This window comes from Octopus bimaculoides, chromosome 3 (genome assembly GCF_001194135.2).
Source record: "Octopus bimaculoides isolate UCB-OBI-ISO-001 chromosome 3, ASM119413v2, whole genome shotgun sequence".
In the NCBI taxonomy this organism is placed as follows: Eukaryota; Metazoa; Mollusca; class Cephalopoda; order Octopoda; family Octopodidae; genus Octopus; species Octopus bimaculoides.
In genome coordinates this window covers 102,152,437-102,168,403 of record NC_068983.1, presented here as the reverse complement: position 1 = coordinate 102,168,403, position 15,967 = coordinate 102,152,437, and the positions used below count along the sequence as shown (strand labels likewise).

The window sequence follows — 15,967 nt, the reverse complement described above, 5'->3', positions numbered from 1 at the left end:
CACCACATGTCCATACCAGCGCAATCGTCTCTCTTGCACACCACAACTGATGCTTATATATATATAAACGTAAATTGAAAACAGAACACAAAGGATATCGCGGTACACATGTTTCAAGCTTTATACACAAACTGTCATTACATCAGTATATATTGTTGATATAAAGGATGGTTTAAAGTTATCTTCAGCCGCAAACATTTTCAGTCCCAAGATTACATCACAAAGAAAAAAGAAAGAGAAAAAGGAAAAGTCCACTTAGTATTATCCATTATAATAGGCTTATCCTTTAAACTGTTATATCTGCATAAATGTTCGTTGGATTTCAGTAATCTGCCCATGCTGTACCACAATTCAGCATAGAGTGAATGATAAATAGATTGGATTGTATTTAACTAGCGTATATAAGATAGAAAGAGAAGATCCTAGATGCTGACCTCCCTGTTGTTCAAGAATGATGACCTGACTTTTCTCAGTTTTGATTTCAAGTCCTCTCCTCTGTTTCCTTCTACCACCTTTTTCAGCAGCTCACTCATAGCCCTTTCGCTTTTCATGTAGCTGGTAATATACATAATACAAGAATAAGGGTCTACGATGAACTGCAAGTCCATGTTGATATGCCATGTTTGGAGAACCAAAATCTAATCAGTTCATGCCAGTCACAAGGCCAAACATCCCTGAAAGTTTCATCCAAATTCATCCCGTAGTTTTTGAGATATCTTGTCCACAGACAAACAAATACAACTGAAAACAATACCTCTGCCTTCGCTAAGGCCGGAGATAATAATACCAAAATTAAAATGTATGAGTAAACTCAGATTATGGTCTAACTACAGAGGTAATTACATGGTTTAATAACTTAGAGAATAAAAAGCAGGCTAAATTTATAAAACTGGATATATTGAACTATTACCCCTTAATAAATCCAGTAGTTTTGAACAAGGCACCCTTATTCGCTAAAAGTAACTCAGACTTGACTAGAGAGGAAATAGTTATATAAGCGGCTCAGGGCACCATAATAGAATACGGAGACAAACTGTGACCCTGTTCAGATAGGGAAGAATATTTTGACATAACAATTGGGTTAAGTGATTCAGCAAAGTTAACGGGTACAGTTGGAATATATCTACTACCCCAAACAGAATCCTGGTTCCCAAGTTTAGGGAGTGGGGGGGATATAGAGACAACATACTATTTATACTGAGAATACCACACCAGAATTCAATCTATGCTACTTACAGGAACTCTAACTCATCTACTCTCTTGTATAATACAAAAAAGAATTAGATATTTGTCTTGTAATAGATAGAAGTATGAATGTATGACCATGTAGGCCATCAGCTCACAGCCATTGTGTATCAAAAGGAAGATGAAAAATTGCATTTTGAATCTCATCTTCATTTATTCAAGCTCAATTTGCTTTGCTTTTACCAAATTTCATGAATGTTACTTAAAAATAACCATCCTTCCTCTCCCTACCCACATTTTTCTAGATGTCAACTTACAGCACAGTTGAACATAAACTGCATTGATTTCATTGTTTTCAAGAGGCTGTGAAAATTATAAACAATCCATTCTCCTCACCAAGCTTTTAAAAAAATACAAAACAAACATGCTTTTGCATCAGTTACAAGACTATTCAACCTGCCTTTCAATACACAAAGTAATATAGAACTAGTTTTCAGTGATGTGTTTAATAAAGCTTTAACTTTTTAGCATTTAAACCAGCCACATTTAGCCCAAATATTCTACTTGTTTTATTTTCAAATCAGACAGATCTGACCTCTCACACCTACCCCCACAATGTCATTCTTAAAAGAAACAATCCATCATCAAAATCTTGAAGCTGTGAGATACTGCATGATTAATTCAAAAACAATATGAATAAATAAGCATTACATTTGACAATAATCTGAATGCTAAAGGATTAATTTATTCCTTGGTATATATTTCCTTATTGATATCAATTATATTTATTGCAATAAACTTTTCTTTCAAAATATAACCATGTTTTATTATTAAGAGAAAACATTTTCAAAAATCTATACAACTAATATATATTTTATAAATTTTCTTGAATCTTGAAATGGCACAAAATGCTGGGAAGAAAATTACAGGAAGTGGAACTTACAAGCTGATACATGCTGTTAAATTTAAGTTCTGTAACCACACAAAGAATCTTTATAGATCCAGGAAGCAAATATCATATAAAGTAAAGGATTTAATCACTGCAGAAGAAAAGACTTACGATAAGAAGTATGCTTTCCATAAGAAGTATGGTTTCAGGTTCAGTCCCACTGTGTAGCACTTCGGACAAGTGTCTTCTGCTATAGCTCTGGGCTGACCAAAGCCTTGTGAGTGGATTTGGTAGACGGAAACTGAAAGAAGCCCATCATATATATATATATATATATATATATAAATCTACCCTGTCTCTGTAGTTTATATTTCTGTTGATATTTTTAATGATTATTACAGTTTTGTGATTTACTTAAAAATTTTACAGGCAATATCTTCAGCTTTGTCAGGGCAGTGAGCTGGCAGAAGCATTAGTATGCTGGGCAAAATGCTTAACAACATTCTGTATGTCTTCACATTCTGAGTTCAGATTTTGCTGAGGTCGACTTTGCATTTCATCACTTCAGGGTCGATAAAACAAGTACCAGTTGAGCACTGGAGTCGATGTAATTGTGCCAAAATTTGAAATCAATATTTTAGGCTTTGTTTCAAACAAGGAGTAATTTGAAATGTCATATTTTAATATGCTTGTGACCTGCTAATTTTGATAACAAATATTTCATATTATTCATGAATATAAATGTATTCCAATGACTATCTTTCATATATATATATATACATACATACATACAAATATATATGCATGTAGCGAAGGTATGTGGCTTAGTGGTTAGGGTATTCGGCTCATAATCGTTAGGTTGTGCGTTCTATTCCAGGCGATGCATTGTGTCCTTGAGTAAGTCACTTTATTTCACATTTCTCCAGTCCACTCACCTGGCAAAAATAAGTAGTACCTGTATTTCAAAGGACCAGCTTTGTCACATACTGTGTCACGCTGAATCTTCCTGAGAACTACATTCAGGGTACACGAGTCTGTCGAGTACTCAGCCACATGCATATTAATTTCACAAGCAGGCTGTTCCATTGATTGGATCCATTGTCATAACCAACGGAGTGCCAGTTTATACGTGTGTGTCTTTGAAATTTGTGTTTACATCCCCATAACTAAAAAGATCAATAGAATAAGCACCAGGCTTTAAAAAAAAGTATGAGAGTCAATTTATTCAAGGTAGTGCCCCAGTATGGCTACAGTCTAATAAGTGAAACAAGTAAAGGATACAAGATTCCTTCAGAGCATGTTTTTACTATTTGAAATACTAAATTCATAACAATAATTAATCTTTCCTAGAAATGTTAGAGAAATAGATGTATTTAAAATAGCCACAGGTTTGTCTGTGTGATTAAGAAGTTTGCTTCTTAGTCACGAGGTTTCAGTTCAGCTTCAGTTCCACTATGTGGCACCTTGGGCATGTATCTTTTACTACAACTCAAGATCAAACAAAGCCATTTATGTATGTGTGTCAATGTTTGCATGGTGCTCTGTTGACATTTCTCTTGTCAATAAATTGCCTGCTTACTTTATTGCTTTGCAGCTATGTCGAAAAAGAGATCTCTTTCTTGAAAAACAGGTAAAGGTTAGCATCAGGAATGGTATCCAGCCGCAATAGCACAATTGTCTAACTCATACTAACATGAAAAATTTGTAAAACAAAGGAATGAAGATGAGAATCAAAATTGACGAGAGAGATATTGAGGTTCGTGGAGCCGCAAAGCATGCAGCACCGTCCAACCCATGACAGCGTGGAAAACAGACATTAAATGATCCTATGCCAGTGGCATGTAAAAGGCACCCAACACACTAAATTTGTTGGCATTACAAAGGGCATCCAACCAAAGAAAACATGCCAAAACAGATAAGTGGAGCCTGGACAGCTCTCTGACTGGCCATCTCCTGTCAAACCATCCAACCCATGCTAGCATGGAAAACGGGTGTTAAATGATGATGATGTTAGTGATCACTTAGAATACTTGTTCACCTAGAAATGAATGAACATGAAGCTATAACAGACCAAGAAGTACTTCATAAAGTCACAGCATGTGGCAAGGCTTACCGCAATTATAACTAAAGAAATTAAAACAACAGAAAATGTTACACAAAATTTTATTTAATGATACAAAAAATAAATAAACAAGTTTTTCCCCCTCAACAAGATACATATGTAACTCCCTTTCTGTTTTTCACCCACAATTTTGACTGTTTAAAAATAGTTTTCTTCTATGTCAGGTTGCTTGTTGAAGACCTTGTTGAAGCAATTCTAACATAACAGGATATATGTCGGCAAACTTCTTGCCCTGACGACATTTAACCTGCTGTACATAGGCTTCCAGTGCACCTCTGTAAAAGATAATGAAAATATCACCCTATAGCATCATTCAAATACAAGGTGTTAATATTTATTCTGAAATTCATCAAAAATGGTAAAAGTATTCAGGTTACACACACACATATAGGTAGCATCGTCATTTTATCTGTCATACCTAACTTGTCAAGATCTTGTGATTACTTCAGTACAAGACTTCCTACCCTCTTCTTCTACTACTTCTTGGTACTTAATCCTACCAATATGCATCATACTATTCCTTCTCATCAATATCAGGAAATAACCAGTTTTTGGCAGCTTTTAGCCTCTTAAATATATTTCAGTGTATTTTCCATGATGTGGAAGACAGTTATAAATCACAATAAATATCATGTAAAAGAGTTATGTGGATATCTTCTTAACTTTTACAAATCCATTTAATGTTTTCAAATAAAATACCCAATATCAATAGAAAATATTTAACTTTACTTTAAAATGAAAATTTATTCTGCTACTGAAATGATCTAGTCAGTAAAATAGGTGTTAGCAAACTTTTGGGGGAAGGAGAACAAATTGGGAATATTTTTATGCTTTACAGGCTGAGGTTAATAAAAAGTTAAACTATAATCATACTAAGCAATAGACATGACTTGTTTAATTACTTTAATATTTTACATTATAAGAGTATGTACCTTGATAAATGTCCCTGTAATATATATTTCAAATTTTGGCACAAGGCCAGCAATTTCGGGGGAGGCGCTACGTCAGTTACATTGACCCCAGTGATCAACTAGTACTTATTTTACTAACCCCGAAAAGATGAAAGGCAAAGTTGAATTCAGAGTGTGAAGATGGACAAAATGCCTCTAAGCATTTCGCTGAGAGTGCTAACGATTCTGCCAGCTTGACACCTTAAACTTCCTTGTAATATCACTCAATGAAGACTATGAAATCTTGGTGGGCAGAAGACCCTATAATCAGACTGCAGTTCAAATTTTGTGTTCTTATATTCAAAACTGACTGAAAATGGTTAGCCAATTTAACATAATTCAACTTCAAAAATGTTTTTTTTTTACATAAATATTATGTGCTAAATGCTAAACTCTTAAAAGTTGATCTAGGTTTCCCATTTGTACTAGTCTTTTAACATCTCCTTTGGCTGCAGATCAATAACTTCAAGCTGATGATCTTGGCAGAAGTTCTTCAATAATGCAAATCAGATGGATTTTGAAAAAAAATTTTTTAATGCCTTCACATTTTCAATGAGATATGAAAAACACTGTTGAAAGTATAGATAGACAAGTGAATATGTTGATATTTTTAAATTGTGGCACCAGCCAGTTTACTTGCTTTCTGCAACAGATAAGTAAACACTTTTACTGTCATTTCCTCATTTATAAGCAACATATGAAACACTGTTGGTGTCTATTGCTCTATTCATTTAGGAACATGAAAATATGTAAAATCTCCCACCTAGGGAAATTTTTTTCTGTATTAATATAAAACACTGCTTCATTTAAAGCCACTGCATATAACCCTTTTGCTCCATTTTCAATACTGTATTTTTTTGCCTACCACAGACATACAGAAAACAAAGAACTTGCATGCAACATCACATATCCAATGAATTTGCCAGGTCAGTTGAAATGAAGCAATGGGTCAGAATTCATGGTTTGCTGACCCATAAATTAGAAAAAGAAAATGACACACTTCTAGGAATGCACAAAAGAAACTTACTTAATAAATGTGAGTCTATCTTTTTCTGATGTGTGATTATCTAACCATTGGGAATAATAACTCACTGACCAGTCAGCATTCTGAAACAGAAGTAATTAATTACTGGTAAAGTTGATGACTTAATATATTTAATTTTGCTTTTAAAAGATTAAGAAACATTTTATATTACTCCATAATAAAAGACAGCTCACCTGAAAGTTTAAAACCAATGGCAAATGTACACTTTGGCATAAAATAGAGGGATTATTATCAATATTAATACGCTAACTTTTTGTTTTTGTGCATGTTGTGTGCATCACACTTACTTCAAAGAAGTGGCAATGTGAGACAGAGGAAGTAAGAGAGTGAGAGTGAAAGGGACAGTGAGTGGTGACGGCGTTCATCATAAGAGAAGTAGATACACATACACACTGTTAAATCAAAAGCGGGAAGGAAGAGGGACACAAAGGAAATGAAAGAGAAAGTGAGAGACAGTAGGTCCATAAATCCAAAGAAAAGTTCATACATAGATACATACACACAGCAAATATTGGATGTCAATTTCACTTTTCATTACCACATGAGGATAAAATTAACTCACAAACGGCTGAGTACTCCACAGACATGTATAACATTAACATAGGTCTCAGGCAGATTCAGCCTCACACAGAATATGACAAGGCTGGCCCCTTTGAATTACAGCTACAACTTGAGACATATATACATATGAGAGAGGAGTGAGTGGTGACTCAAAGGAAGATGGTGTTTGTTTTGTGTTTTTAACCACAGCAAATATTGGATACCTATCCTAAACAAAAACTGTCTAATACATTGTGTATGTTTTTCAATTGAAACACTGAACCATTTTGGACATTTATTGAAAAACTGAGAGAGAAAGAGCTTGAAGACAACTAAAACAATTCCAGTCAGTGGCAAAGCAACAGGTAGGAATAGAGAGAGAGAGAGAAAGAGATGAAGACTTCATTGTGGACTATTTGACACTTACTGTCTCTCTCTCTCTCTCTCTCTCTCTCTCTAGGTACGCGTTTGTGTATGTTTGTATGTATATGATTGTGCATGTTGCCGTTTTGAATTCCTTTCTTCAACTGACCTTAAAACTGCTATTAAAGGCCCAACCACACACACATACACATTTGTTTTAACCCATTTCAACTGCAGCCATACACCAAAAAACATGGTGCTTTGCTCCAAAATTTAAATTTTGAATTTGTTTTCATTATAAAATTACACCTCAGCTAAAAAACATCTTTTAGCTTTGGAATACAATGTTGTCTTTATCTTTCTATATTTTTTAAGTTAGAATTTCTGGGACATCTGTTGATGTGTCATCATTACACATCCACATTGCATCTTTAAGATCGGGGAACCAGTTAGGGGCCCGCTGGATCTCTCTCTCGGCAAACCATAAAATCACACCAACTAGCATCACCACTACCTCCAGGCCTATCACATGTATGTATGTATGTGTCAGTGTTTGTCTCACCACCACTATTGCTTGACAACTAATGTTGGTGCATTTGCATCCCTATAATTTAGGTATTCAGCAGAAAAGACTAATAGAATAAGCACCAGGCTTACAGGGAATAAGTCTAGGGGTCAATTTCTTCAACTAAAGGGTGGTGCCCCAGCATGGCCACTGTCAAATGACTGAAACAAGTAAAAGAATATCAGAAAAACGTTCTGCACCACTAAACCAAGAAGGTTCTCTGAATATGTACAATGTATTTTAAGGTTAATAGTAATTCTGTTTACATTTGTGTAACTGAGATATTTTGGTTGGATTATATAGGCATTGGTATTACATTACTTTCTATATTCTGTAACTGTCACAATATACTTTTCTAGGCCTGAAATTTTTGTGGGGAGGGGGCCAGTTGATTAGATCAACCCCAGTACACAACTGGTACTTAATTTATCAACCCCAAAAGGATGAAAGGCAAAATCAACCTCGGCAGAATTTGAACTCAGAACGCAAAGACAGACAGTCATAATATACAAACATTTCTCATGGCACCAGTACACTGTTTACAGATGCTTACATTTTTTATGTTTTTCATGGGTCCAGCTAGTTGTTATTATTATTATTATATATTTTTTGAAGAAAACAAAATATTTAAGGAATATCTTAAACAAAAAAAGGATATATTTATATATACCTGATGAGGAGATGTAAGTTCTGCAGGAGCTCTAGCAAATAAGAAGCTCAAAACCAAACTATAAGGAATGACATCACCAAGGACAGGACTTCTGGAAATATGTTCACTAGACTGGAATAATAATGGCCTGAAAACAAAAAAGGAATTCTTCAATTAAAATTTAATTTCATACAATTAAAATCAGTGTTATGACACTAATAAAAAAGGGTTAAATATTAGAAGAGACATCTTTGTCAATAATCAGACACATACTGACTGTCTATTTCTGCATTCCTTCAGAGTGTTTTATAACACTTCTGTAACCTGTTTCAATACGGTTCAGCATATACTTTACATTATTGATTGTATATGTATATCTTTAAGTAATCAAAGAAAATCAGTTTTGAAATGGAAACAAGAGTAAGATAAAATATTTTTTAATCACTGATGCTATTTAAGTTATTTGTGAACATTCACAAGACAAGGAACATGCTACAAGTATATCATATAATATGAAAACTTTTCTTTCAAATATTTATCTTATAATCTGCAAGATGTTATTTCTAATTGTGGATATCTCTCTTATATTTCCACAAAATTTCTATTTTTAGTTCCAAAATCATATTAATATATATATATATATATATATATATATATAATTTTTCAAAGTAAACTATGTAATCGTTACTAATATAGCAGGAGATTTCACCACAAAAAAATCTAAATTAGACTCCTTAGGGATCTAATTTAGGGTCAAATATAGCTTTATACAGAAATGTTGACATAGGAATAAATAACATTGATATGGATATTAGCATCAAATCTCTCTCTTAAATGTAAAAATTTAAAACTTTGGATATATATATATAGGCGTAGGAGTGGCTGTGTGATGAGTAGCTTGCTTACCAACCACATGGTTCCGGGTTCAGTCCCACGGCGTGGCACCTTGGGCAAGTGTCTTCTACTATAGCCTCGGGCCGACCAAAGCCTTGTGAGTGGATTTGGTGAATGGAAACTGAAAGAAGCCTGTCGTATATATGTATATATATATATATATGTATGTGTGTATGTGTTTGTCCCCCCAACATCGCTTAACAACCGATGTTGGTGTGTTTACGTCCCTGTAACTTAGCAGTTCGGCAAAAAGAGACCGATAGAATAAGTACTAGGCTTCCAAAGAATAAGTCCTGGGGTCGATTTACTCGACTAAAGGCGGTGCTCCAGCATGGCCACAGTCAATTGACTGAAACAAGTAAAAGAGTATATATATATTCTAAACATGATTTTGAAGCTAAAAGAAATTGTTTTACAAGGTATTGTAGACTAAGTTTATAAGAATCAGTAACATAAAAAATATTATATCTTATATTATGACACTGAATCTTATGTAAACTAACCTGTCTCTGTTTGTTGTTTCTTTGTACAATTTTAAACCAATTAACAAAACTTACTAGCTCAGAATAATGAATTAAATATCTTAGATCAGTAATTATAACAAGGTTTCAAATTTATTTGATTAGATACATAAAGAAAAACAAATTTAAAAACTTTTCTGTTTTACACTCAAGGCTGCAATTAGTTGAAGAAAAGGTAGCTAAAACAAACCTGAAAGCTCTGAGAAGACGATAGGGTCGACCTAGATCAGATGGACGATGACAAAATGGAGAAAGAGCACTTTCCATTTGAGCAAAATCTGATGCAAGTTTCATTTTCCCACCATCTCCCAGAGGCCGAATTAAGCAAGCATGTCGCACAAACAGTTCAATACATCGACAACAAACTCCATTTATACTGCAATAAAACAATAACATGAAAGAGTGTATTTTCACAATTTTTTTCCCCTTCTTTTGTATTGATACTTTTTTTAATGACTTAGTTGGGAGTGGAAGAGCCATGCCCAAGACCTTTTTTCAGGACCTCCATGGGAAAAAGTTGGCCTTTCTAATTGCTTTAAATACTTGCAAGAGAGTGGACTTCACTAGAGATATACAAGGATCAAATGGTGACATTTAACCCAAGTAACAAACTATGTCTATTACACAAAAACAGGAACAATTGCTCCACTGGGCTTCCATACAGTTAGGGTTTACAAAATTCCACCCTAGAGGCTTTGATAGAAGCAATGCAGTTCTAAGAGACATGTGCCCATGGTGAACTTCTTAAACACAGAGCCATATTTGAACACATTTTGGAGCGAAAAAAAAACTTTAGAATTTTAGAAAATGAATTTGAATGGACTACAAATTTCTAAACACATAATGAGGATGGTGAATTTTCACAAAAAAAACAATATTTTAAATTATATATTCTACTAAATGCAGAATTGCGTATGTGAGATAGAGGAACATATTTTGTTGAACCAAAGTAAATACTAAAGAAATTTGATCATTTCTAAAGTGGAAGCTAAAAGCATAAAATTTCATCTTTATACAGAAAATAGTAGATTTTCATATAATAACAAAAGTTATTTTTTCATTCTGACATATGCAAAATCTCTTAAGTGATTTCAGCAAGTCTGACTGTATGAATTGTTCTAGTCTGCATCAGTATATAACAACTTTGTCTTTGAAGCCCAAGATTCTGAGATCTAAATTCACAACTACTTGTACCATAAGTACCTTCCATTGTCAATGCATACAAATTTTTCATTCAACACATGTCATCCGTTTACATGACATAGCCCTACCAATACAATCATCTCTCTCACATACATAAGCCCAATGTCTCTCTCTCATCTGATTTTGATTTGCCTATAAATCTCTAGCTTGACTTGTCAAACAAGTAGTAGAAATGAGAAAATTGTGACATGACATTTACCTGTTAAAGATGAAATCAGCACAAGTAAACGGTGACAAATAGTCAGTGCGTGCCCGTGCAATAAAGCTCTGTAGTTCCTTCATGTACAGGGAACAGGGAGCATCTACAGCAGTACTGGTTGGAGCATCACTAAAATGTAAAGAGAACACAAGAGTTATACCTGAAGCAGGATGCTATTTTCAAAATGTGATGCATGTATTTAAAAAAATTTTTTTAATTTTAAACATTTCATTTGAATCAAATTTACATATCAATATTTTTCTTTCTATTTTATTTTAATCACTTAGGAAATTTTAAGGAATTAATATATTATATTATCAACTTAATACAAAAATACTTTATCTTTGTGTCAAACCATTGTCTATAATCTTATCTTTAACTCTTTTAAAAGAACTGAGCCAATCTATCGCCCCCTCCCCACCACCAAATGGCTGTAACCTTAAAAATCAGAACCATGTAACTGAAGTGAGGTACATATGGCAAATATGAACCCTCTTCCTAACATCTCTCATTGAAATAAAATATTTATATTAAAATAACTAATTGATTTAATAAGCTGTTTGTAGAAAAATTTACAAACAAGTCAAGAATTCTTGAAAGTAAGGGAACAAATAATGTTAATTCATTAAAAAAAAAAATTCTAACCAAATAGTCTTTTAAAAGAAATCCAAATGATTCAGAAATACATGCAGCAGTATAAAAGCCATGATAAAGATATTTTAAACAATATTTACCCAGAAAAATCTTCTTGGTGAATGGTTAATATGATAGCTTCCAGTGCATCTGAGATAGATGACAGCAATGGCTGTATACCTGAACTCATCAGCATAACAACATCCTGAAAAAAGTAGTAGTAACAATAATGATCTCTAGCATAGGCACAAAACCCATAAATTGATTTTTGTTTTGTTGGGGTCTTTTTAGGGAGGAGGGAAGCATTATAATCTGGTACACATTTTATCCATCTCAGAAGGATAAAAGGAAAAGTCAACATGGACAGGAATCGAACTGAGGATGTAAAGGAAGTTAAGTATTGCAATATGTTCCGCCTAGTATTTTACTGATTTCCTATCTACCATTCTAATACAATAAAAACAATACCCAGTGAAGAATAAATTCAAAACACGAAAGGAAAGCCTCAAAATAAATTTAGCAAAGACTGGGAAATGGCCAAACAAAATATATAGAAAAAAAAATGGAGCTAGGGATTTCATAATGTTCCCAATGTAAATTACAAGAGATATTGTGGAATGAGACAGGTTAACAGGAAAGGAAGACTTCATGTGACATGCATAGTTAGCAGAAAGTGACCCATGAAATAAATAGTTTTTTAACTGTCTCTGTGTCTAACTTTACTCTCTACATAGCTCAAGAGTAACGATTGCAGATAATCTAATGAACAGAATCACAAACAAATTCAGGAGAATAACAATAGACCTATCTCAACTACCATATTTGTTCACCTGAATCACTACTTTCCTCACCACTTTCACCAGTTTGATTGTCTGCATAAGGATAAACTTTTCATGTCAAGAGTAAACATCAGCTGTAAAGAGTCTAAGCCATGCTTGTTTATCAGACGAAGTGCTGGGTTCATCATATGCTCATTTCATTGCAAAAGTCCATTTTTTATTTATTAAAAACAAAACTAAACAACAGTTATGGGGAATGATATTAACAATGTGTCATAAACACACTTAACTACAATGTTGCAACATTAACTTTATTTTCCTTTTTGATTGAGATTAGGCTGTTCCTGATATACCAAGAAGATGTAGTAATAGGGTTAATACTCAGTAGGCTCTATAGAAATAGTTGATAACTTTTGTTACCTAAATGACCAAATCAGCAGTGAATGAAGGTGTTTTGAAAGTCTTGTAGCCAGAGTAAAGAATAGGGTGGTAAAAGTAGATTGTATGATGCTTTTGTACCAAGAGCAATGTATGATAGAGCAAGATGAGCAATGAATGCAAAGTACATGTGAAAATTGGAAACAAACGAAGCACACATGCTCCACTGAATGTTTAATGTTGGTGTACATGAATGGCAGAGCACAAATGAGGTGAGAGAAAACCTGAATATTAGAAGAATTAGATGTAGTGTACAAAGAAACAAGACTGAGCAGCCAATGCATATGGTAGATGATAGTTAAGCAACAAGTACCAAAAGATTCAAATGGAAGAAACCTGTAAAAGAGGAAGTTAAAGGCAAAAAAGATGAAAGTGCTTCTCAAGATGTTGAACCTATAAATGAAATGACAAATGGCATGACACTGTGTTGGAGAAGAACTGTGCAATCCATGCCAGCATGAAAAAGCAGATGGAAAATGTTGATAATGCACTATTATTGCACTTGAGAACAGTGAGCCAAAAGTGAAACCTACTTTTGACCCAGGTGAGGAGGGATTAGTGAAAAGCTAAAGCAACATGAAATAAACTAAACTGATACAAACCTTCAAAGATTCATTCAAATTTTCTAGGGCTTCACTAGGATAAAAGTTCAACCCAGAAATCACCTGTAACAAAAATAAATACAGCTATAGGGACATTTCCATAAAATCAAAAGAATATATGTGATTCACTTCATCCCACTGTAAGACTGGTATTTATATATTTTATCCCATTTCCACATAACATAGCAAAAGAACATTTGTTAGATACTGAACACACAATTATCAGATTCTATCTTATGCTAATAATTAAAATAGAAATGAATTTTATACTACAAAAAACAAAAAAAGATATTACATTTTGAAAATACAGAACATTACTACTTTTTTACGGGCTTCTTTCAGTTTCCGTCTACCAAATCCACTCACAAGGCTTTGGTCAGCCCGAGGCTATAGTAGAAGACACTTGCCCAAGGTGCCACGCAGTGGGACTGAACCCGGAACCATGTGGTTGGTAAGCAAGCTACTTACCACACAGCCACTCTTGCGCATGTATATCATTACTAATGTATGTTGTCACTGATTTCTCAGAAACGCAAAGTCGTACATTTTTTTGGTGAGAGGGGAACAGTGAATTATATTGACCCAATGTCAAAACAGCAAACTGGCAGAATCATTAGATAAACTGCTTAGCAGCATTTCTTCAGGTACTTTACACTTTGAATTCAAACTCTGTCTAGATCAACTTTGTCTTCCATCCTTTTGACTCAAAATAAGTACCAGTTGAGCACTGGGGTAAATGTAAACAACTAACCTCTTCCTAAAATTACTGGCTTGTACCATAATTTGAAACAATTATTAACATATTCTAATGCATACTATTAATAATGCATATTATTACTAATGTATGATATTGCTAATGAATACTATAGCTAATGTATACTAATATATGCTATTATCAATGTATACTATAACCGAAATAGAAATAAAATGGCTAATAAAATTTCTGCATATCAATACTGTATCAACTTCAAAACAGAAATGAAAAAAAGCAAAGACTTCTTTGAGAAAGAGAAAACATTAACATTACTTTTGAGATAGCTACATGGAATTGGTAAAGAGTGTTGACAATGGCAGCATTGCGGATCTGTCCAGGAGTGGCTGGACGTATAACTTGGCTGGCTTCACCATCAGTGGTCAACTGCAATAATATATTGAAAATTGATTAGTCACAGACAATCTTTTACATTACATACAATTCCATGTCTTGGAAATATTAATTTATTAGTTCAATCTTAACCCAAAGATGTATATATATAGATCAAAACAGTTTGATTCAGACTCCTTGGTACTCAGAGTTTCAAGTGTGTAGCTAGTCTTTGGCCATTGGGATCTGAATAAGAGTTTGATTGAAGAGAGTCAATGTTTACTACTGGACATTAGCCTGTAATTGGTCAAGAAAGGTCACGCAGTATAGCAGTTTGATGCTGGTATTTCAGCATCAACAATTAGTTAGAAAATACCGCATGGTGAACAGGAAATCAACCGTGTGGTTATAAGAAATTGGTTATGTGGATGGGGAGAAGTAGATGTGGGGGTATATATACACACACACACATATATATATATGCACATGCCCATATATCTGCATGTATGCATCCATACTTATAAGTGTATGTGTGCTTAAATGTACATTCACACAGGCACACACACAAGTGTGCACCTGTACATACACACACGGATGCACATGCATACAGTGAGCAGATGCATATATATATATATATATATATATATATATATATATATATATATATACATACATACACACAAAGTATAGGAGTTTAATTCACAGGTGATCTAAACAATTAGGTATGCTAGGTAGTGTTGTAACAGATTACTGGGGCTCCAAGGTTATAGCCAGGACGGTAGTTATGGAGTCATTGCAGATTTCCAATGCAGCGGATATATAAACAGGACAGTAAACATCAAAGCAAGGCAAACATCTCAAGTCGTATAAAATATTATTATAGGAAGAAATTCAAAATAATAATATTGTATACAACTGGAAATGTTTGCTTTGCCTTAATGTTTACCATCCTGTTTAACAATTATATATATATATCCAATAGTGAAGGATTATCAATCTAGGCAAAATACTTCATAAGCTCTCTGTTGGCAAACCAGGTCAACAATATTACTTAGATTAGTGAAGAACACCAGGTAATCTTTTGGTAGGGTCCATGGTTATTGTTCATCCCAATTCTATATTGTAAATCCGTGGATGGGCTCAGACAAACTGGTTTTAACACAGAGAGATATATAAGAAACAAGTTAAAAATAGTGGTCATTACACATTTTTCTTTCATTGGAGCAAATTACACCTGTTTCCAGTAGTCATAATAGGTTTACTCAGTTGGTCTATTGATCAGTTGGGGAAAATTGAACAACTTAAG

The 15,967-nt window shown here is 33.8% G+C and overlaps 2 protein-coding genes across 3 annotated transcripts in view; one reads left to right on the top strand and one right to left on the bottom strand.

The window, feature by feature from the left end:
* Positions 1–2,002, top strand: part of LOC106868154 (4-hydroxybenzoate polyprenyltransferase, mitochondrial) — a 20,989-nt gene extending 18,987 nt beyond the window's left edge. Inside the window, exon 9 of the mRNA XM_014913289.2 lies at positions 1,491–2,002. Within this exon, the coding sequence (XP_014768775.1) occupies position 1,491 (1 nt within the window). The 3' untranslated portion in view covers positions 1,492–2,002. The remainder of the gene's footprint in view (positions 1–1,490) is intronic.
* Positions 2,003–4,221: 2,219 nt separating this feature from the next.
* LOC106868148 (conserved oligomeric Golgi complex subunit 5) overlaps positions 4,222–15,967 on the bottom strand; it is a 38,324-nt gene continuing 26,578 nt past the window's right edge. For both annotated transcript variants that reach the window (XM_014913279.2, XM_052966386.1), the window contains exons 16-23: positions 14,605–14,715; positions 13,578–13,640; positions 11,860–11,963; positions 11,126–11,254; positions 9,914–10,099; positions 8,330–8,456; positions 6,174–6,253; positions 4,222–4,471 (exon numbers count right to left, since the gene is read on the bottom strand). In XM_014913279.2, coding sequence (XP_014768765.1) covers positions 4,357–4,471; positions 6,174–6,253; positions 8,330–8,456; positions 9,914–10,099; positions 11,126–11,254; positions 11,860–11,963; positions 13,578–13,640; positions 14,605–14,715 — 915 coding nt within the window. In that variant the 3' untranslated portion in view covers positions 4,222–4,356. The remainder of the gene's footprint in view (positions 4,472–6,173; positions 6,254–8,329; positions 8,457–9,913; positions 10,100–11,125; positions 11,255–11,859; positions 11,964–13,577; positions 13,641–14,604; positions 14,716–15,967) is intronic.